Source organism: Labrus bergylta, chromosome 5 (genome assembly GCF_963930695.1).
Source record: "Labrus bergylta chromosome 5, fLabBer1.1, whole genome shotgun sequence".
NCBI classification, from domain to species: domain Eukaryota; kingdom Metazoa; phylum Chordata; class Actinopteri; order Labriformes; family Labridae; genus Labrus; species Labrus bergylta.
The window spans coordinates 16,482,580-16,503,388 of NC_089199.1; the positions used below are offsets into that span (position 1 = coordinate 16,482,580).

The following is a 20,809-nucleotide window of genomic DNA, read 5'->3' on the forward strand; positions in this document are numbered from 1 at the left end:
CCTATAAAGAGATTTAAGACATGCTGAATGAAAGCTAAAGAGAAAGGAAACATTTCTGGTTGATTAGCTTTAAAGCAAAGAAAAGGCTTTCAAAGTGTAAAGGATGTTTGTGTTTGCATCCTAAGGCGGCATAATACTAGTAACTCATGGCATCAGGGACCTACTGTAGAAATGCCTTTATACATTCACATGAACATGAACTATGAACCATGACATGCTGGGAGTAAAACTGTACAGTTATCATCAGAAGTGGTTTGATCTGTACGCTGTGAGGATAAAATATGAGGTAGCTCATCCATTTGTACTTATCCCAGGTTGTGTCTGTTTATTTTCGAGACACCAAAAATCTGTTAATGTCTGCATTTTCCATTTCCCCCAAACAGCTGCACATTCAGGCCATGGACAGGCAACAACACAGCCGTGCCAGCTGCATCTTCTTTATCTTTAGTAAAGATCGAGTGGTGCCATGCAAAAAGAGCCATCACATTAAACGATTGTCATTCTTAGCTTGTAGTCAAAGATTTTGAGAAGTAGCAGAAACCAGAGAAAGTCGTAAACCTTCAGTCCATCGCCGATGCTGCTGGGCAGAAGGCTACACACAAGGTTTGTGTGGCTGGAGCAAGGAAAGTAGTATCTTAACACTAGTGCCTGCATAGTTTATTCTTTCCTAAACCATCTCTTACAACATCAATACACTGTGTTACAAAGACCTTTTTAATCAACAAATGTGTTAAAATATAATAAACAATAAAAACAACACCACCTGTGCATCATTTATTCTACAGTTTATCCAGAGCTAAAAGCCATTTTTTTCAACAGGAGAAAAGGTCAATCAAAAAAATAACCTGGTAAAGAAAGGAGGCCCTGGGTGAACGTTTTGACACCACGACAGAGTGGATGGTTTCTGTTGAGGAGCCCTGTGTGATGGGGGAAAAGTGTCATCAAACCCAAAAGCTATCCTAATGAGCCAAGTAGAGCCAGAAAGCACCGAACGTCATAGACCCACAGGAAGGTAAAATAAAAATGCTGTTCATTAAGACCCCTGGAGAAACTCCAAAACCACCAGTTCTATCAACCATCAGGTAAGGACTTGGATTGGCGTGGAGTCAGCCAAGAGTGTGTAGGTAGTGGGAGGTTGAGGCTGGCGACTCCTGGCAGCCCTGTGACGCATCAATGACCTTTGTCAGACTTACAGTTTAATCTGTGGTCAACAGGTGAAAAGACTCATTTTTCTAACATATACTTTGTTTAATCATACATATTTTTTTCCATAGAATTTTGTATAGGTTATATAAAAGGCTCTATTTGAAGTTCACCTACAGCAAACAACCAATGCAGGTGTGGTTCACAAGGTCCCATTATTGTCTTTTAAATGATGTGGCCAATCTGGGATGGGCATAAAGGCTTCTCCCTCCTCCTTTGAAGAAGAGCATGGCAATTTAGTGCGAATTACATCCCCTCATATCAGTGATGAAGGCCTCCATGCGAAGGTACCAACAGCAAACATGCGAGTCTTAACATCCAGAACACAGTCACAAAGTGCCTGGATGGCTCAGTGCAGTGGAGTCCTCGTCAGCTGTAGATGTCCATGCTCCCTGCCATCCTCTGCCCTGTCCTGCCCACAGTGAACCCACTGGATGTCAATCTTCTAGCAGGTCTCTGTCCAGATCCATGAAGGGCTCATCAATGTAGCTCGATATGGCACACAGAGAAGTCCTGTCTATGCCAAGCAGCACGGACACCGTCTCCTTCCAATAGCTGAAGGGGATACAGGAGCTCTGAAAAGGGAACCAGAAAGGGTTTAGAGCAGCTTGTATATATGGGCAATCAAACAATAAACTATGGGGGAATAACCTTGTGTTAACATGGATCGACGTCCACAGCAGTGTACACTGCACCTACTAACAGTAATACAAAGGTGGAGTATATAATATACTACAGCCAACACAGACTTTTTGCCCCTTTGGGCTGCAGAAAAAGTAAAAACAGAACATGTAAATCATTCTACAGACTGATCCGGGAAAAAACGGAAGTTGACAAGCTGCCATTGCTGCGAAGGCCTCTCCTTTGTACAGCCGCAGGTTTGAACGTGAGCGGTCCTAAAAAGAGAAAATCTGTCTACTTTTAATATTATTTTTACTCTACCTTTTACAACGTTAAGTGCTTCAGAAAGAACCTGTGGAGTTTTACAGTTTACTAATGACTTTTTGGGAAAAATTTTAACTTTGTGAAAAAACAGGGAGTGCACAACACATTACGAGACGGGCACTTTACAAACACGCACAGGGCTGTATGACCTTTTTAAATCTAACTATGAAAGCTGCTGTTGCAGTTAACGGGAAGCAGCAGACTCTGAGATGCCACCGCAGTTATGGCAGCCACCACACGATGGCAGCGCCCACAAACCGTCCGTAATAGGAATCTGTCTATAAAGCTACATTTTAAGCCAGCACAGATCGAAGTGAACAGCCATTTGAAGTTGTGTCATGGCCACCAAGAAAATGTTGCTGTGCTTTTAAAACTACATGTTGCTCTGTAGCTGCTTAATGCTCTCCTACGCTCTACAAGTTACCAGCTTTATCTGTCTGTTTTTGGACTAGTAGCATAAAAGGATTTTCACTGAAAATATTTGCCTGCTGCTGATGGAAACAAACGTCAAAAATTCAAGTGGAAAGGGATTCTTGGCTGTTAAAAACAATGAGCAGAAAATTGATCTGTATAGCTGAGAGGCACTACAGAGAGTGACTGAAGCTGCTCCTACACAAAGACTGACTCAGCCACACTAATCTCAGCCATCCATAGATCCATTTTTTATTAATAAACCAAGACAGTTAAATAAAGTGGTTAACAATTGTGTTAACAACAACTTTTAACATTGAACACAACCGCTTTTTCATTGTGCTACATGTATATTTGTCTTTTTAAGACCAATAACCATTTTAAAGTATTATAGTTACTACTTTGTAAATCCACAAACACAAGTGTTCAGTTGGGGTTAATCTATGCGTAAGCAATAAAAACATTTATAAGACACTTTGTCTTTAAAAGTTCTTTGCTAAAAAGTTTTCACTTTTGATTTTTGCTATTATCTTATCTGTGAATCAGCTTAAAAAAAAAAAAATAACAGTCTTTGTATTCCCAGGCTCATATTCTACCAGTGATGGTAGAATCAATGGTTGATTGATTTCATACATCTAAAAACACATTGCAACTCCCTACTGGCAGCTCTTCCTACATGCACTATCAAACCCCTTCAGATGATCCAAAACGCACCAGCGCTACTGGTCTTCAAACTGCCCAAAAGAGCACACGTAACTCTGCTGTTCATATCCCTCTACTGGCTCCCAGTAACTGCTGACATTGTTGTCTCTGTGCACTGCCTGACATCACATGCATCTCATTGGACTTAAAGCTGTTTGTACTTCCATGTACTGACGTTGTTTTCTCTTCTGTACTGTGTTCACTTTCTGTTTGCAATCTTTGCTGCTGTAACAATGTAAATTTCTCTGTTGTGGGATAAATAAAGGATTATCTTATCTAGATCTTTGCTTGTCTGATCTGATGCATGTCAATGGTAATCAGTGCAATTCCTCATTAGTAGCTCTATAAGCACCTGCAGGTGAAAATGGTAGACCATGAGCCTTCGAGCATGCATGTTGGTCAGTCCACACCCGACCACACGTAGCAACACAAACAAGCAGGCGCAAAAAGCAATCAGACTACAACCATCGGTTTACCAGCATCAAAAAACTTAACATACAAAAAGGTCAGTTAAGAAACCCGAAACCAGAAAAGAAAAATGGGTATCAGAATAACCAAATGGGCTTGAGTACACATAGAAACATCAGTTAATCAAATGTTGATAAGAACTGCTTCTTTAAGTTCTTCTTGAAAGTTGAAAAAGAACATGACATATTTGTTTCCCCCCCTTCTAATTTTTTTCTTCGATGAGCTTTGACAACATTAAAAAAATGTAACACACACACCCTTCATTTAGCGAATGTGTGTGTGTGTGTGTGTGTGTGTGTGTGTGTGTGTGTGTGTGTGTGTGTGTGTGTGTGTGTGTGTGTGTGTGTGTGTGTGTGTGTGTGTATCTGTGCACTGGCTGCTCCAGCACATGTTGTGTGAGTTAAAACAACAGATAGAGAACACTCATTTAGTAACTGTATCTTCAGCTCTTTGTGATGCAGATTGCTAAAGACTTAATGCTACAGACTATAGCAGGCTGTGTGATAACGTTGCTAACGTGAAGATTGTGGTTGTTGTCACCTGTAACCACCAGCAGATATGATGATGTGTATGCATGATGAATGCAGACACGGTGCAAGTGAGAGGAGAAAAAGTTGAAGCAGTTTGATTCATGGTAACTAACTATATAACTTTATAAAATGAACATATCAACACTAAACCGTTTTCTGTGTGAAAGTCTGTGAAAAATTTATTTTTTACATTTATTTTTAAAGTTTTTACATTTGAACAGTGGATCCCAACAGCACTGAACACACTACTTAAACAATGCTCTCTTTTCACTGACAACATTAAATATACCTATACAAAGAATATTGTCTTACCCTATATCTCATTTGAAAGTACAGTTGATTAATGTATCTTAAAAACTCGATATATTGCCCTGCCCTAACAGGGATTAGGCAGTTTTATATCGGGATGATAAATTACACATTGATTCACGAATCACTTGTGGTACAAACTGTGGGGGGGTCAATCCTAAAAAATCACAGATCAACTTTGATCCTTTGCACCACTACTCCAGTAGTTTGTGTTTAGCTCCTTTTCCTGCACCAGCATTGATTGCAGGAAATCACAAAATTTTGAAGGGTTTTTTCTTCTGTGGTATGATGACAGATATCATAACAGATATTGTTTGATCGTTTGATAGTAGACTCTCATTCTAAGTAGGGTTAACATATTTACTCAGCTGTGTTGCGCATATAGTGGAAGCTACTCACATTCTCCAGACAGGTGCTGTCTTTGTCCTTGTTGAGGTAGTGGCGCTGCCAGAAGCGCAGTAGATTGTGGAAGTTGTTGAGCAGGCAGCCTGGGTACTTGTCAGCATACTCCTTCTCCCGCAGGGCATTGAGGTAGAAGGGCAATTTAGCCTTTCTTCTGGCCAACATCAAGATCACCAAACTGGTGTTTAAACAGCTCACATTCTCCTGCAGGAATAATGGGACAGGTTTAATACATAAAGGAACATTAACTTTTTTACAGTGCATTGTACAATATCTGAAAAAATCTAAAACAGTCCCGACAAGTACTTAAAGGTGAACATTGAAATGAAAGTTGTGAGTGCCTATTCCTAATACTTGAACTGTGAGTTTCTCCAAGACAATAAGACAACGTAAAAAATGAATAGACCTGTGTCAGAGTTTGTACGTTGATGATGTTGATCAGTCGGAAGAGAAAGGACAGCCTGTTCTCAACTCTGGCCATGTATGACAGCAGGCAGCACTCAGAAAGTACCTCCACCACTGGGACAAATACACAACAACAAATTAATACTTAATGATCTCTTACAGAAAAAACACTTCCATTTATATGTGATTTTAAAACCCAAAATAAGAAATTATTCTAGTTAATGATTCTAGGAAAGTCCTTTGGAATTTTTGTTGACCATCTAGTTTACATGTACAAATAGTCCATCCTTGTTTACCTTTAACATCTTCAGTCTGACTCTCAAAGCGGTCCAATGATAGGACAATGCAGCGTACCAGCATGTTAGAGTCCACCAGAGAACTGTTGATCTGTGTCAGGAAAGTCTGAAACTATGGGGGAAAAAAAAGAGAGATCAAATCATATCATTACACTTTTATTCATTCACCTCATAAATTGAGAAAATACTGTCAAATTGAATTCTTAAAGTCAGAAAAAATATTTTGATATTTTTAAAGCATAGGTGTACAATCTACCTTCTCTGGAGTGTTGACATATTTGTTAAATCTTTTGAAGGCATCAATGTTGAACTTCATCAGCTCTCCAAGCAGATCAAAGTAGCTCTGTAAGACATCCCGAGATGTGCAGCCACTGTCTATGATACAGAATAGGATGTGCTGTTGAGGGAGAGAAGCAGCCGTTTAGTTTAGAAAATAAAAACAGGGCAGATCTGTGCAATACAGAATAACTTTGTGAATGATGACAAAAACAATCTTTAGGGCCAGATCACACTGAGAAGTGTCGTGCTCCCAAAAACACCTGAGCACATCTGGTGGGGAAAACAGCTGGGAGCGGCAGTGGGGCGAGAGGCTGCATGAGCATATGGGCGACCATATAAAAGCACACAAGTCTTAGTGATCAGGTCCTTAGGCTGCACTTTTACCTCTAGTAGTCCTCTCTTCAGAAGGAACATTTGGTCTGCATAGGAAGTGGCTCCACGAAGAAAACTTTCCACTGCTCTCGCCTGCCAGAACCTACAAACACAGAGAAAGCTTCAGCAAAGCTATAACAATCTGAACTTCAACGACAAATCTTCAGAAATCTATTATTATTATTATTTTTTTTTTTTTAAATGAAAGCAAGTGCTTTGCCTCACTTTGGGGTATATAGATGTCTTCAAGAGTTAAATAAATATCAATATCTTCATCACTTGCATGTAATCTTTGCCCTATGAGAAGCTGACCTGAAGGATGAGTCTGGTGGCTCCCTCTTCATGACAGTGAGGATGCGTGTAAGGAGTCCCTTCTTCCCATCACACACCAGAGTTCTGTCTGTGTTTACCAAAGCTTCCACCTCAGGGATGTTGGCCTTCATAGAAATGGCACTGAGTTCATTCAGCTCCTGGCTATTCAGCAGGAGATATTTGTTCCTGAAAAACAGGCGTAAACATGTCAAACAGCGGAACTTCAGAGGTCACGTCAAAGGTAACTCAATCTAGGGTCACTTACTCATGATGATCGCTGAAACTCTGAAGTAGCCTAAGGAACTGGATTTTAAAGGATATTTCCTGCAAACAGATATTGAGTAGTTTAAAAAGAAGTTAAATTGAATAATCAAGAGCTAGTTTCCTATGAGGGTTAAATGTACATACTGGACTACAGTCACAGTTCTCGTTCTGGCCATGCACCACATGATTTGAAGCCGTGTACTTCCTCCAGATAAGCTTGTCGAACAGGTTATTCAGCCCGGGGATAAGACGGAACTCCGCAAGCATCTTGTGGACCTGTCCGGAGACACAATGTAGGAGTCTGTAAAAGCTGTATTTGAAGTCTGCTGGGAGCTAACATTGCATCTTACATCTCAAGAGAAGACATGGCGTGTGCTCAGAAGTACCTGGTTTCTCTGTCGCCCCATAAGAAGGACACAAAGCACATACAGCACTTCCACTTTATACATGATCTCATGGACAATCTTCATGGACTGGGGCAGTCGATGTCTCAGAGGACTGGTGGCAAGGGAACTCTCATCAGATGACTCTGAAGGAAAGGGGGACAAAGCTATTTCAACTGAAAAGTTCGTAAGATTCCAGCAGTATGAGGAAACAGCAGCTAGATGGACTGTTGTCTCACCTGTACTGCTTTGTTCAGGCTCCTCTGTTGCCATCTGCATGAGGGCGTCCAGGACCAGAGCGTTGTCTAGCCAGGTGTACCAGTCCTCTAGCTCCTGCAGGAAGTTAGCTCCTGTGGCCTCGGACACTTTTCTAGTGGCCAGCTTGCACAGCCGCTCAATGAAGCCGGGGATGTTCAGAAGGGTTACTATTGGAAACAATAATGATTATAGCGGTAGTTTAAAACTTATAAATGGCAGAAATGTGTCAGTTTGACCTCTGTATCCAGAAAACAACCTACCCTGGTTGACCTCTGCCCGTGAGGGGCTAGCATTGCGTTTCTGCTGGGCATTTTTAGCCAGCAGGGTGTGCTTGTCATCGTTTCCCACATCAGGTTCTGAGATGGTAACCGATAGGATGCGGCAAAAGTTGGCTAGTTGTTGCTGGTCAAAGCTTTGGACCAGGCCTGATAGATTGGGGATGCCATCCAACTGAATCATTTCCTGAAAAATGCAAACATATGAAATGTTAACAAGCTAGAAGCACACACTAAACAGTAGAGAGGATATTTTCCTGAAGCTTTTAGAAGTAAAAAAAAAAAACCACACACACTTCCTGAACTTAAAAACTGTTTTTGGTTCATACAGGTCATCCCATTAAAAGTGTTTAAAAAGAGAGCAGTGTAGTTTTTCTTGTGTTTTGTAAAATAACACTTGTGCATTTAATTTATCATAAAATCAAGTTTTTATTGATTTACTGACAGAAAGATAATTTATATATAAAATAAAACAACACTGTAGATTTAGATTTTTTTTCAACTGTTTCCTTTAAAAAAAAACTCAAACAAAGGTTACTGTCATTGTCGCAGTTATTATGTCATATGTTGCAACTTAAAATACATATGAAATGGAAAATGCTGCTAAAATCATTGCAGATAACAGAAGATATTGTGCAAAGCAATTTAAAACAGGAAGTGATTTGCATCCCAAAATTCAATTGAGATTCTCTTTTGATCTGTCATAACTATTAATACAAGAGGATAAGTCATACTACTTATAGTTGTCTTGGCCATCAACCAACTTAACAAGAACTAAAAGAAAAATTAGAAGAGTATCCCTTTTTTCGTACGAGATAACTTCTGAGTTATTTTCCAGATAACAACTTGTTATTGAAAGACGGTTGCACAGTGTGTCTGGGAGACCTTCCCATGCAGGACTTACAATGTCTTCATAACATGGCAGAATTTGACCATGAATTATGCATCTGCACTCAGCCGACCGACTAAGATGTCTGTCAGTTTGAAAGATAACGTCTTGAAGCCCTTTATTCTCTAAGCACAATAAAGGCAGTGAAGGACTATTATTATAGTATAGAAAGCTGTGCTGCCTCCTGAACCTATGCCTTACATCACACTAGTCGCAGATGCTTTCTGTTCAATGTTAGGACTTTCAGACTCTCTTATGCCTCCAGGGTCCAAAATGCGAGCTGAACAGGACAGCGGGGGAAATTGGGGGGGGGGGGGGGGGGCAATCATGCTACAGCACGGTATGAAGCAACTTTGCCTCGTCCAAGTGCACCCTTAGGAGAATTCATTTTGCTTACCATAAGAAACAACAGGAGTCAAAGGGCCATAAACACTGTTAACATGCTGTTGCTGAGCATTTAATGTAAGCAAAACCCTGACCTTTTTGACTCCCAGAATATCTTCAATAAGTGTAGCTGTCTGCAGGAAGGTCTTCTTGTTTGTCATCAGGGTGAAGAGAAACAGGACAAAGTCATCCCTTGCTGCTAGACTCTTTGTGACGCCCTCGGTCTAAATTTAAAGAGAAAACATAAAGCTTATTTAAAACATGCTCATACCAACCTGTTCAGACAACATAATCTCTATGATATCTACAAAATATAGGTGGACACTTACACATATACAACAGTTGTAGAGAACACTAAGGCAGTCTTTGACCAAGTCATCATTCACTGAAACAGAAACACAGAAGTTAGTTTATTGCAAGAACATTTGATCAACTTACAACTTTACATTGTCATGTAAAACATGTTAACTTCCAGATAAAAGCAGACATAGATATGATATGAGTACCACTTACTTTTGGGTTTCTTCTTCTGCATAGTTAATGTGGGTCTCATTAAGATCTCCACAAGCAGCTGCAGAACACAAGACAAAAATACTCACTTGAAAATACAAGAACCGTGTTAGTTGAGAAAAAAAACTGTCTCGTCAAGAATTGAAATACATGACAACTAATTCAGCAGAGATAAAAAGCTTTAATGTCTGTGGGGCAGATAATTAGAGAGCATCAAGCACTAGAAATGTCAAACGTACATCGACTCCACCGAAGAGGTCAAAGGTATGTGTGTTGGGAAAGGTGGATTCCTGAGCAGTCTTCCTGTCCTCTGTGACAAAAGACATGGCCTCCATGGAGAGTTGGGATGATAATACCTGACAGAAACCATTGTCCAGATGTAATTTAAATCACTCAGATTCCAAAGACAAACACTTAGCAACAAGTGGCAACTACAATTACTTCTACTATCTCATTGTTGGAAGGACTAGTGTTGTATGGTTACCTTAAGAAAGCTGTGGGCATGGGAGAGGTCACTGTTTGGATGGCTGCTCTCATAGAGCTTCTGCAGCAGAGGAGGGATGCCATGCCACTTCGCCCGTTTATCTCTCTCCTGAAGTAGGCCTACCGGGAGCTATGACACAAAAACAGAGGCAATTAAGTACATTATGAAAAACATACTATGTAGGTGTAAAAATGTTTGCGTTTGGGTGTACACTCTATACCAGGGGTGTCCAAAGTGCGGCCCGAGGGCCTTTTGCGGCCCTTGAGGGGATTTTTTGCGGCCCGTGAAGTGATTGACTTCAAATGAAGAATCAGAAGATTTTATTGATTAAGATTGGCACGTTATCTTATTTTTCATGTTAACAAGGGCTGAACAATATTCTTAAAACAGAAAATGTTCAGTAACATGTATGTTGTTGTTGTTTTTTTAAATCTACAGATTTTACTATTTTCCACATTTTTTTGTAAACTCTGAAAAAAAAACGTATGCAAAGCTTTTGCAAACAAGCGGACTGTTGTTTAACCATTTAATGATCTGAGCTAAATGAACCACATTACAGGCTCTGAGAAAAAAAACAAATAAAGTAGAACGAAGAAATCAAAATATTTGATTTCCTTTTATTAAAGGGTTTCTTTAGATTCTGATCTACAAAGCCTTACTATTTTTTCAACTATATTAAAAAAACAACAAAAAAAAACCTGTGGCCCGTGAGCGTTTTTAACACGACAATTTTGGCCCGCAAGAAAAAAGTTTGGACACCCCTGCTCTATACAGTGTGTCCATTTTTGATTGCACTGGTGGATGCCAAGCCTAAAGAAAGTCTGTATTATTCACATGCACATTAACAAAATGTACGCTGAAGGATGTATGCCCTTTATGATCTGGCCTATATTGTCAAGAAAACTGAGATTTTTAATCACATACTGTGTATGAAAACCTCTTCTCAGATAACCATCAAAAAAAAATATGTTTTAAAAGTAACTATAAGGCTCCAGACACCAAGAAGGTTGTAAGCTTTCTTTATTAAAAGGAACAAGCCATCTTTCTATTTCTACAGAACTGTGAAAATAAACCTTTTCCTTCTAATACAAGTCAACAGCCACCCAACTGGCTCCTAAGTTTATTGTGAAGCCCTGGACATGTATGCTCGAGAGAAGAAGATTACACCAATTTAGCTATGAATCTTTTCTTTTCAGATACTGTATGATCATCATAAGCTGAGGAATCAGAGGTATAACTAACATCCAATTAAAATACTACTAAAATCAATTCATTAAAAAAGCATTTAGAACCACAGCTTGTGACAGCCTTTTTCTTTTCAAGATGCTGCTTAAGACCTTATTATTTACAGTCTATGCTTAAGACACACCTCTTTGTGTTGACTTTAAATACAAGTTGAGTTTGACATTTTGAAATGTTATTATGCTCCTATTTATGTTATTTATTGTTTTGTTTTATATTGCTCTTTTTGTTCAGATTCATCCTTCTACATTTTTATATATATTTTATTTTTTACTTGTACAGAACTTTAGTCAACTGAGGTTGTTTTAAATGTGCTCTAGGAATAAACTTTGACTTGACAGTGAGAATTAAAATCCCCTCTTATAATTCAAATGTATCTTGATGTAACTATCTTTTTTCTATCCATTCATCCAGGTTAATAATGTCAGAAGGATTGTGTGTCAACAATGGTCTCATATCCAGGTAACAAACCGTGTTGCAAAGATAACAGTACATAACTTTCTTAATACTAATACCCACTTTGTAGAAAACCCTCCTGGATGCAGATATAATGTTGGAATTTGCCAAATGGTTAGATTAAGTGCTCCACCTCTGATCAGTGTAATAATCACAAAAATAGACAGAATAATATTTTCTCTAAAGTAACATATATTCTTTAAATGTTTTTCTGTTGAAGGAAATAAAACTAAAGCAGCTACCATTACCTCCAAACAGCTGTTGTGGTGTTTCCATTTAAGGAAACGATAGTTATTGTGGTTTGACTGACGTTACGTAATCACCTGAGCTGTTCAGCTTAGCCAGCTAGCTGACGCTGCTAACACAGGCTAGTTTCTACCGTTTATAAGATGACAAAAGCGCCCTAAATATTAAAACACAGACTCTCTAGTGATTTGTAACCCACATGTTGGATGCAAACAACGATATCCATTTAACTTACAGTGCACAGCTCTGTTAACCTGGCCTACAATGCTAAGCTACAGTGGGGCTAACAACAAAAGACCTATTTAAAGCGGAGCTTGCTTCACACACTTTGTGCAGAGCTAAGGCTTTTTGTCCTCACAATGACCAAATTATGTTAACCCAAAATCAACCGTTTCCAAGTGTAAAGTCTTGGGTTTAAATGTAGACCATTAGGCTGAAGCTAACTGTGCTGTTGAGGCTGACGGGGTCATGTCGAGATCCGTCCCCACGAAAACGTCTTCATTTCAGGCTAGACGCCGAGCGCAAGTCCCGGGTCTCAGTCGACCAACTTTCTAATGTTTTAACTCTCATTTCATGCATTGTATCGCTTACCTCTGTTCCTCGACTAAACCCCTGGCCGGTAATTTTACTGGCCGTAAACTTTGAAATGATATTGCTGTTGTCATTTCTTCGTTTTCCTCCAATACAAGGGGAATCGGACCCCAAAAGCGTCGCCATTATTTCTTCTTCCTGAACTGAACTGTTCGGGCAGGAAGTGGAAGAAGGCTCTGATGAATAGTTGGAGGTAAATAAGCGGCATCTACTGGTAGTGATGCTGAATTATGTGGCTTCACTTCATTAACTTTCTCTTGTTTATTAAACTTACTGCTTAAGCACAAGACACAAGCGTTTTTACGTAGTTATATTGGCACATGTTGCTCATTGTCACATAAGTTAACATTAGCCAACATATTTATTGGATTCCAATAATAACATAACCATGACAACAATCACATAACAATATAGTTCACATAGGCTATTTTGCAATGTATGTACATGAAAGGTAATAAATTAAAATACATTCTTTCTTTTTTTTTTTAAAGCAACTGCAACCAATGTTTCTCTGACTTTCAATTTCTTTTTAAGGGACAAACACTTTCTGCAGACAAATTGTGTGTCACAACTTAAAACATTGTAGTGTCTAAGCCCTTCAGTCACTTCCTACTTTTGAGTCTATTTGGGCGTGTTGTCGACCTCTTCCAGTGGTTTTGTCCACGCTGCAGATAAGACAGGACAGTATATTACTGATTCCTTATCTAAGTTCATTCTCTAAGAATTAGAGAGAAAAAAATATCTGCTGTTTCCTCAAGTGTCCCAGCTATGATCTTGAACTTCTGTCATTTGGAGGTAGGAGGAGATGGCCTCTCTCAGCCCCTCGCTCACCAAAGAGTTGTCTGACTCTGTTCTTTTTCTCCGGAAGATCATTGACCTGGGGAAGGGACAGAAAAGGATTTCCAAAACAATGTTAAATTGATTGATTGTAAAGTTGAAAATGTTCCCATTTTACCATCGACACAATGCGACATATCCTGTTTGAAGGAATAAATCTAACAGGCCTGCAAACATGTACAGAATTTGTCCCCGTTGCCCTTTTAGCTAATTATCATCCTTCAAATTTACATTTTCTAGTAGGCCTATTTATCAATACCAGAGGTAATTTAAACATCCCACTCAACACTCACACAACTTTGCATATTAATACGACACAACCACTCCTTTATTTGTAGGTATATTTGTGTTGCATGCCTAATTTTCAGTCAAGGTCAGCACTACATCACTAATTACACAACGCTAAATCAATTTTTGATACAAATTTTTGATACAAAGTCACCCAAAACTGAAAATGATCAGCCCCCCAAAATTTTATAAATAAAAAAAACAGTTTGTTTAATCATCTGGTGGCCAGCAGGTGCCCTTTCTCTGATGAAGAGTAGGCAATAGAGTGACATCTTGTGGCAGTTATCAGAACAAGTACTGTTAGAAAGAGTCTGCCACACCTGCTAATGTCCTTCCAGTTGAAAGTAGGCCTCCTGATAGCGGTGGGAACAGGCCTGGCCTCTCTAGCATTGTCAAAACCCTTGATGAAGCACGGTCCAGAGAGCCGACAGCACAGTCCATCTTCACACTCTGGGGGGAGTGGAAACATTTCATATGACTCTTTGAGGTTTGTCTCTATTTTGTTAAGGCAAGACACTGGAATCAAAGCCCCAGTAGGTACTAACCTGAATAGTGCTCCACTAGATGTTGCAGGGATGGAAAAGTGAGTCTTGGAGATATGTAGAACCAGCCATTTTGGAGGTTTGAAATGCGGTAGTGTTTTACACAGTCCGAAGAGTTGGTCCTCCTCAGGACAGACAGTGAGTAACCGTCTGAAATATATATGAATGCTGCAGTTATTGACTATTGGCTCTTGATTCTGAACTCTGCAGATCATTTATTCCAGCATTGATTAATATTCCCATATTTCATTGAGTAAAATATTCTAGATTTCAAATCAAGTCATTAAAACAAACTGTGCAAGACACACCATCATTTGTTACGTTGAGGCTACAGGTTGGTTTTATGTTTTTTATCATGTGACTCACAAAGGAGACAGACAAAAAAAATAAAAAATCAAACCTGTGGTTGTCTCTGACTCTCTGATCAAAAAGGCTCCACTCAGGTTTTGAGGCTCCATAAGCAGCTCTATTGCTTTGTTCCTGCTGATGCCTGTGAACAGCCACCTGCAATAGAGAAGACACATCCAATGGAACAACATGAGAGGAGGGTCCCTGCTGGAGGAGGACTGAAACCTTTGCTGGCAGAGACAAATATCACGTCACTGGAGAGAACAGAAGTAATGTTCCAAGCACAGAGATCACCTACAGACTCCTCCTATCTGACAGGGACCCCCCCCCCCGCCCCCCCGCCCCCCGCCCCCCGTTTCCTCTGCTTTTCCTTTGTGATGAGAGGCTTGTGTTCCTATGACGGTTGATTACCTGCATGTCACCTTGGCAGTGTAACAGGTGGGAATGTAGCTCTCAATGCCTGTGGTAGAGGATCTCACCATCATAAAATCACCATCCCTGTTGGTGAAAATACACAAATAATGGAAAATTATTTGTTTCGATTAAAACTTGGGCTGTCAGAATTAACTAGTTCTGAGTTTAGGTCTGAAATGATTGAATAATTGTTTTTAATCGCCATTAATTGCATGCTCTTTTGTCCCTATAGGCGCACAGTGTAAAGCCTCCAGTGTCTTCCTGAAGTCACAGTGATGGAAAACAAAAAACACCGTTGCATATTTGAATGTTTCAATTCACTTTAAAAACTTCTTAACAGCTCAGTTGATGAGTCAAAAGTCATTAACACCTTCTGAGAGAAAATATTTAACCTTTTCACTGTTCCTTTTAGTTGTTTTCATACATTTTTTTCTACTCTTCTGTGGTTAGGTTAATGCCTTAACCTTTAATCAACCAGAAGGTCCCTCACTTTAGTCCCTCACTAAAAGCATGGTTGAATTGAAACAGCAGGTAAAATACTCTTAGTTTAAGATAATCCAAATAAAGCCTAACCAGTTTTATTTTTGAATGCGAAATAATGGGATTTCAAACATGCAATTAAAAATGCGATACATCACAATTAACTATTGGAAATGTTGCGATTAATCGTGATTACAAATTTGAATCTATTGTCAGCCTAAATAAAAACATTGGAGAAAGTTTTGTACTGTGATATGATGGTCAGTTGCTCCCCAAAGCACATGGTGAATTCTGTCTGTCCAAAGGATGTGTAGTTACAGAGGGATACAATCATGCTCTCATGGATGGCTGCAGAAAGAAGGAGAGAGGTAAATATCACCTAAATTCAGTTTGTTGAATTCTTCTTATTTATTTTTGCTTGTTTAAACAGGGTAAAGTCTACCTTGTGATAAAGATTCAGGTGTATTTTCTAACACTGTCAGGTTGGATTGACATCTGATGGGGCAGATCCCCATCTTCTTTGGCTTTTTTCCGATGTGAGCTTCGTCCTGTGGCAAGAAATAAGGAGCTTAGATAGAAAATTGTCTGTCTTCAGTAACCCGTCACATGTTGAATTCAATCAGTTGCAAAGCATCAAATCATGACAGCTTTCAATAAAAACTGCAAGCAGCTACCACAATGTATCTAGTAACCAGGAAACAACACCTATATGACACAGGAAGGCGCCTAACCACAACAAGAGGCATTTATATCCTGTGATAAATTTCCAACAAACATGTTGATTGATATTCAACAATACATAAGAGTGATTGTGTCAAAATAAGGAAGAAGCTATGTATTCTTATATTGCAGAATATGTTTTGTACAAGCAGCAACACATGAAACACATGAAACATCTAAAATAATCTGAACAAATATTAACTACAAACTGATTTCCCCATTCATCTGAAATACATGTTTCCTGAGTAAAATTTATTGACATTTAATCAATTACAAGTAACTAGTTAACATAGAAGAAGAACGAAACTCACCTTGTTTAACCTCAGTTTAAAAAGATGTCGGAGCAGAAATTGTATTCTGCACAAGAAGAGAGGCAGATCCTCCTCAGATTGACTTGTAAACTTTAACTGGATTAAAAGAGGAGATGCTTGTCTGTCTCCAGCTCACACACATACACATGGAAGCCTGTTGTACATGTGCAAGCTCAGGTTCCCACTCTGTTGATCAATCATGTCATGTCTGTGAACTGTGTCAGAAAGACCAACGTGTTTTTGCAGCTGTTTTTTATGAGGATGGGGGCTGACTGAAGAGACGTGGTTTCCTGCATGGCGTGTCACGCTGCTGCAGCTTCCTGTGACGTTCAACACTTCGACAATCCTGACTTATTGCAGTTTGTGTTGACCTCTATGATGCAGAATGTTTTCAAGTGGAGCTTACAGTGCTTCACTTGTTTATAGAATGAGTTGTGGGTCACCATGAGCAGAATTTACGTACAACACATTTGTTCACCTGGTGGTGTAACGTGGTGGGTTGAAGCAGGGAGCTTTTGTAAGTCCAGTAGTTACTGCTCACCCTTTATATATGTATATATAAATAACTCTGTTCTTTGGATTTTGCAGCTGAACCGTGATGTTTGTTAATGAAAAACCTTCCTCCTGACACATTTATCTTGTTAGTCCAGTGCTCCCATTACACTCAGTTATTGATATTTAAATGATGTCAACAATGCTCACATCAGATAATGGTAAAAGCTTGGATGGAACATGATAAAAGTTCCTCTGCCAGCCTACTCCTGCTCGTTCATCCATCATGCTGATATTGCAATGTCTTTTAACAAGTAGAGATGTCATTTGGTTGTGAAAAAGAAAGTTTAAAAAAAAGGAACACTTTCGATTTTAGGTTGAAGTGTTTTTGTGGAAACTGCACTGCCTGGAGATAAACATCTTCATTTTGTACATCAGTGATGGTAGAGCTGGTTTCAGACATTCACATCACAGATAATGACAACACACTGATAATCGTTAGGTTTTTTTCTTGTTCCAGTCTTTAATCAGATTTACTGTGAGCTTCTACAGCGGCAAACTACTCTACCACATATGGAAATAATAAGAGAATCTTTGCCGGAACAGGACAGATATATCTGCTGTAATCACTGAAAACTGCAAGTTAATTATGTGGAAAGAACACTTTTATCAAATTTAGAACGCTAACATGCCAAAGAGGGAAATCTTTTTCAGATGTTAATTTCAAGTAGGTCCACTAAATGATGCACATTCCCCATTTATAGATGTACTCTGCAACTAAAAATGGATTGGAATAAAATACAACAGCTAATAAGAGCATCATCTTCCAACGTTAGATCAACCACTCTTACATATTAAGTCAGAAGTTATGACACAGCCTTTACAGAGTTTTGCATTAGACTGTACAGATGTTGTAATTTGTGAGAAATTCATTTCTGTCATCAACTTCAGTAAATTGTCGAGCAGCACTATAGAGAATCCAGCATAGTTGAAGAAGTGTCAGTGAGTGATATAAAAATCATGTCAAATGTTGCATTTCCCTCCAATAAAACTATTAATCTGAAGTCAGTCATCTCATCTCATTTGCACTGCAGAGGATATTTGTTTTTTTCAGTTGTGTGCTGAACAAAGACTGGTTTATGTGACAACTGAATTGTTAAAAATAAGAACAAGCGCGGTTGGAAACGAACTCACCTCAGTCACCGCACTTTTCCACTGACAGAAGAGGAAAAGTACAAGCACTCTTAGCACTGCAGACATTCAGTTCTTTACCTTCTGTTTATTTCATTCAAATGACTGAACCACACCTGTTATTCACATGCAAAAAAAAAAGGCAAAATTGTGTATAATGTTGAAGTGATTGAATACATCAGGCATGTTGTCATGTTGAAGCTTTATTAAGTAGTAATATAAATGAATTGAATCAGCAGACTGTGAGAAGCATTAGAGGGCACCTCAGTGAGGGGTCTCCTATTTCTTACATCAGATCCCCCTTGTTAAAAGTTGTTCAAACATAAATGAATAAATTCAACTGGACAAAAACAGCAAAACTAACAAGGAAACTGATATGAGTTCAGATACAATAACAATCAAAAATATAATGATAGGGCTGACACACTTAGTAGATGACTTTACATTCACAATGAATGTTTCTTAATTCAATGTTCCCGCAGCTTTGATCTAGTTTTAGTGGCAGTTTGCTACAGTCTGCAATGGTTCTTCCATTGTCTATCAGCCACATCACTTTACCTTGATTTCTGCTGCTACAGTAGATTCAGTGATCCCTCTGTATACTTTGTGACTAATTCAGCCTCACATTGCAGCAAGTTGGAGATTAAACACAAAGATACAGTGACTCACAATCAACACTAGAGGAGGTATAAGTAAAAAAAGAAGAAGCAATTGTGATGAACAGTGCAATGAAAAAGGGTTACTTAGAACACTTGGGAGACATTACAGTTTGTGAGGACATTTAAAACAAAGACAATTTGGAAAAAATAAATACAAGGGTGGTGAGGTGGAACGGCTGAGTCAATCTTATAGCATGACCATCTGAATATACAGCACATCTGAATGTAGTCCCTGGTAGGAATGTGACTTTGACAGTGTATTCAATATTTTATATTCAATAATATGCATCTGTTAATATATTTATAACATCCTCTTTTCTAATCACATAGTTCATACAGATCCTCCTATCATTGAATTGCTTAGGAGCAGGATAAGAGAGACAGAGAGAGAGAGAGAAAGGGGGGAGAGAGAGAGAGAGAGAGAAAGGGGGGAGAGAGAGAGAAAGAGAGTAAGAGAGAGAGAGAGAGAGAGAGAAAGAGAGCGAGGGAGGCAGGGAGTGAGAGAGAGAGAGATACAGAGAGAGAGAGAAAGAGAAAAACATTGGGTAATAGGGTTCACAAGTTACTATGGGAGTGTGCATACAGTTGTGGGGTGGGGATGTGGTTTAGCAGGAGACCTCCATGGTCTGGGGTCCGGTCTGGCTGTCCAGGGCCCCAGTTGCACTACCCTCCAGATAGCTGTTGAGGTTGTTGCGGCTGCGACTGCTGTCCATGGAGGTGATGCTGGAGGAGGAGGTGGTGCGGGAGCGAGCCAGACGAGTCATTCCTGCTGTCGGCACTGAAAAGAGAAAGGCATTAATATTCCACTCACACAGAACAGAGAGCCAGTGCAGTGTGGGAACACTCAGATACAACAACAAAAACGCTTACCATGCAAGCAATTCTCAAATGTGGATTCAAATCAAATAAAAAGGAAATGTGTAACAGAAAATTGCTTCATGTGAAGAAACCAAACAAACAAGCAAATATTAGAGCTAATACAAAAGGAGGATACAGCATTTGCAATCTAATTCTACAGACAGAAAGTAACAGCAGAGGGTCATGCAAAATAATAGGAAACTGAGGACAGAATCCATGCTAACAGGATAAACTCAACTCCTTCATGAAGATGAATGTGTCAAAGTATGCAGAATCTCACTGTGTGTGACTATCAACTACACTGAGCGTCTGTTGAATACAATTCTGGAACAACGACTGGAGAATTTCTGCATACATTGACATTCAAGTGCTAAAAGGCCAATGGGTTTATAGCCATCTAGCCTGGCAGCTGCTCAAGAACCTGGTACCTGATTCGTTGCTCAGGTGACTGAGAAGAACGTAGGGAACTGTGAGCAATGATTAAAGAAGGAAAGAAAGTGGAAAAAGGGAGACGTTATGTAGAGGGAGCTCGTTTGTTGCGTCATCCCACCTTAGAGTAATTCTGCTTTAAAGTGAGGCTGTGTTGCAACTTGCTGGTCAGCGAAGACAAACTGCTTTTTGCTTTTCAACAACAGGTAAGAAATCATTGCAAGTGTGCAAACTAAAATCTTTACTTCATGTACTTTTTTTTGGCTCTTTCTCAATTGCAATTCTCACAGTGGAGATGTGTTAATGAGGGAAAAGCAGCTTTCAGAAACATGCTGAGGTGTTAAGATTTATTTTCAACACTTTCTCTGCATGAAAGCACTCGTTTTAATCTGTTCTAATCCTGCAGTGGCATTTACTCAACAGGGGGACTCGCTGGCCTTTAAGGCAACACTGAAGCACCGACACACTAGCTGCACCCGGGAGAGCCTCCCGTGGTGCAGAGTTTGGGATCAGGAGGGAGCAGAAGGGAAACAACATTACAAAAACACACAGAAAGCCATCATTTGTTTGGCCAGGGCATCAAACCTATAATAATGGCATCATCCATCTAGTGAGTAGAGTGTG

General features: G+C 39.4%; 3 protein-coding genes across 6 annotated transcripts in view; all 3 read right to left on the reverse strand.

Annotated features, from left to right (window-relative positions):
• Positions 1-761: 761 nt before the first annotated feature.
• Positions 762-12,777, reverse strand: trpc4apa (transient receptor potential cation channel, subfamily C, member 4 associated protein a). Its single transcript, XM_020633902.3, has 18 exons — positions 12,617-12,777; positions 10,082-10,210; positions 9,837-9,953; positions 9,601-9,658; positions 9,417-9,472; positions 9,183-9,311; positions 7,800-8,001; positions 7,521-7,706; positions 7,285-7,427; positions 7,043-7,174; positions 6,900-6,958; positions 6,635-6,820; positions 6,335-6,425; positions 5,928-6,068; positions 5,672-5,783; positions 5,377-5,489; positions 4,968-5,174; positions 762-1,778 (listed from the first exon to the last, which is right to left on the reverse strand). The coding sequence occupies exons 1-18, from the start codon at positions 12,740-12,742 to the stop codon at positions 1,641-1,643; spliced, it is 2,325 nt and encodes a 774-aa protein (XP_020489558.1). The 5' UTR covers positions 12,743-12,777; the 3' UTR covers positions 762-1,640.
• An 85-nt stretch (positions 12,778-12,862) lies between these two features.
• sla2a (Src like adaptor 2a) lies at positions 12,863-16,795 on the reverse strand. The gene is made up of 8 exons (XM_065955006.1): positions 16,557-16,795; positions 15,968-16,073; positions 15,774-15,873; positions 15,043-15,129; positions 14,684-14,787; positions 14,287-14,433; positions 14,062-14,191; positions 12,863-13,493 (listed from the first exon to the last, which is right to left on the reverse strand). Exons 2-8 carry the CDS (start codon positions 16,038-16,040, stop codon positions 13,370-13,372), a joined length of 765 nt encoding a protein of 254 aa, XP_065811078.1. The 5' UTR covers positions 16,041-16,073; positions 16,557-16,795; the 3' UTR covers positions 12,863-13,369.
• Positions 16,796-18,426: 1,631 nt separating this feature from the next.
• ndrg3a (ndrg family member 3a) overlaps positions 18,427-20,809 on the reverse strand; it is a 31,894-nt gene continuing 29,511 nt past the window's right edge. For 2 of the 4 annotated variants that reach the window (XM_020633822.3, XM_020633824.3), the window contains 2 exons: positions 20,185-20,223; positions 18,427-19,676 (listed from right to left, as the gene is read on the reverse strand). In XM_020633822.3, coding sequence (XP_020489478.1) covers positions 19,504-19,676; positions 20,185-20,223 — 212 coding nt within the window. In that variant the 3' untranslated portion in view covers positions 18,427-19,503. The remainder of the gene's footprint in view (positions 19,677-20,184; positions 20,224-20,809) is intronic. The other 2 variants (XM_020633823.3, XM_065955008.1) reach the window with 2 other exon arrangements.